The 1,792-nt window shown below is 36.9% G+C and overlaps 1 protein-coding gene across 1 annotated transcript; it reads right to left on the reverse strand.

Annotated features, from left to right (window-relative positions):
- Positions 1 to 539: 539 nt before the first annotated feature.
- Positions 540 to 1,792, reverse strand: LOC117622403 (glutathione S-transferase F12-like). Its single transcript, XM_034353065.1, has 3 exons — positions 1,515 to 1,792; positions 1,338 to 1,386; positions 540 to 1,233 (listed from the first exon to the last, which is right to left on the reverse strand). Exons 1-3 carry the CDS (start codon positions 1,659 to 1,661, stop codon positions 782 to 784), a joined length of 648 nt encoding a protein of 215 aa, XP_034208956.1. The 5' UTR covers positions 1,662 to 1,792; the 3' UTR covers positions 540 to 781.

A 1,792-nucleotide genomic window follows, 5' to 3' on the forward strand; every position in this document is an offset into this window, starting at 1 on the left:
AAAAGAGAAAGAGGATAACATTCTTTTTTATATTCCAATTCAACTATAGAAATTATTGTTTTGCAATCTTCAGGGAAAAAACATTGAGTAGAGGAATCAGAGTCATCCGTGACATTTGGACCAATGAAAACTCCATGTGAACTGGATTAAAGATTAGGAGAGCTTCTATAAAAAAAAATAATAAATAATAAATAAATAAAAAGAATTAGGGGAGTTGATGAGTTCCCAACGGAGTTTGAAGGAGAAGAACTTCTGAAGAAGAAGAGAGAAACGAAGTTGGAACGAGAAAATTGATTTAAGTGAGAGAAAGTGGAGTAAAGTGGGGAAAAGGAACGGCACGATAATGTAGAAAGGAGAGAGGAGAGAGAATAACAAAACATTAAGTACCAAATTTGTTGTGGTAGTCACAATTAATTATTATAATGGATGTAATCTCAACCGCTGAATGTGCTTTAATCTAACAGTCTACAATGTGTGTAATAATGTGCGTCAAAAATATTCGTCCCCCCATCCATATATATATATAAGTAATCAAATTCTTAAGGGGTAAATAATTAATTGAAAAAAAAAGGATTTATTCCTTTTCATTGACACAATCAAATTTGCCACACATACATTACATAAAAGGAAAATGTTGTTCTCTTTAACACATCCTTTTTTGGGGGGTAATTTTCTCACATAAGCATAACAGAAGATTAATTTATTAACTACTCTTTTTTATTTATTTTTTTTCTTTCTCTCAGTTCTTTCTTCCACATGAAATACTGGGGGTATCTCATATCTAGTAGTCACTAGCAAGGCTCATTAGTTTCTTCCAAGCAGGCCTGTTGGATATGTGTTTCCACCAAGCATTCACATTCTTCCTCTCAGACACCAAATGCCCCAATTTAGCTTCATCAATCAGATATCTTATCCCTGGAAGATGGCTCAGATCAGCCAGAGTGAAAGCTTCTCCAGCCAGATAGCTGCTCTTTGATAATCTTTCCTCATAAACATCGAACACCTTCTCCAGTTTCTCCTCACATGCATGGACCAAGGCCACGTCACCACGCTCCCCCATGCGAGGCAGCACCAGAAGTTGAAGTACCAGAGTGTAAACCAAGTCATTGAAATTGTGAGCTTCTACTTCCAGCCACTGATCCACCAGAGCCTTCTCCTCCAGGGTTGTTCCCAATAGGTTGGGACCACGGTCGGCGTACTTGGCTGCGTAGTATCTGATAATAGCCCTAGATTCTGGACATAAAAGAAAAAGATACTCAAGTCACATAAATAGACATGTTATGATAGTAATCATTAGTAGGACTGTACCATGTATATGATTATATTAAGGGTCTTACCAAATAGCCTGAAATCACCATCTTCTACTGCTGGAACTTGACCAAACGGCTGCAAGACAAATAATATCTATTAGCTCAACAAATTGTTGTAACATTAACAAAACAACCTTGCTTCTTGCGTAAACATAAGTATGACAAGAGAATATTACTCTATACATACGTACACATATAAAGTACCTGACGGGAGAGGAACTGAGGTTGCTTTTGCTCTCCCACCTCAAGATTAACATCAACAATTTCGAAATTCACTCCTTTCTCCAAAAGACAAACCATAACCCTCTGAGGGCAGGCTGCCTTGACTGGACCATACACTTTCACAACCATCTTGTTATATTAATATCTCTCTCACTCCTTAACAAAAAAGAGATAGCCAAGATTATTAATGTCTCTCTCACTCAAAGGCACGCGTACAATTTAGGAATCTGTATATGTTTTGATCTTGGCATTTTATTCAG

This window comes from Prunus dulcis, chromosome 3, assembly GCF_902201215.1.
Source record: "Prunus dulcis chromosome 3, ALMONDv2, whole genome shotgun sequence".
Classification (NCBI taxonomy): domain Eukaryota; kingdom Viridiplantae; phylum Streptophyta; class Magnoliopsida; order Rosales; family Rosaceae; genus Prunus; species Prunus dulcis.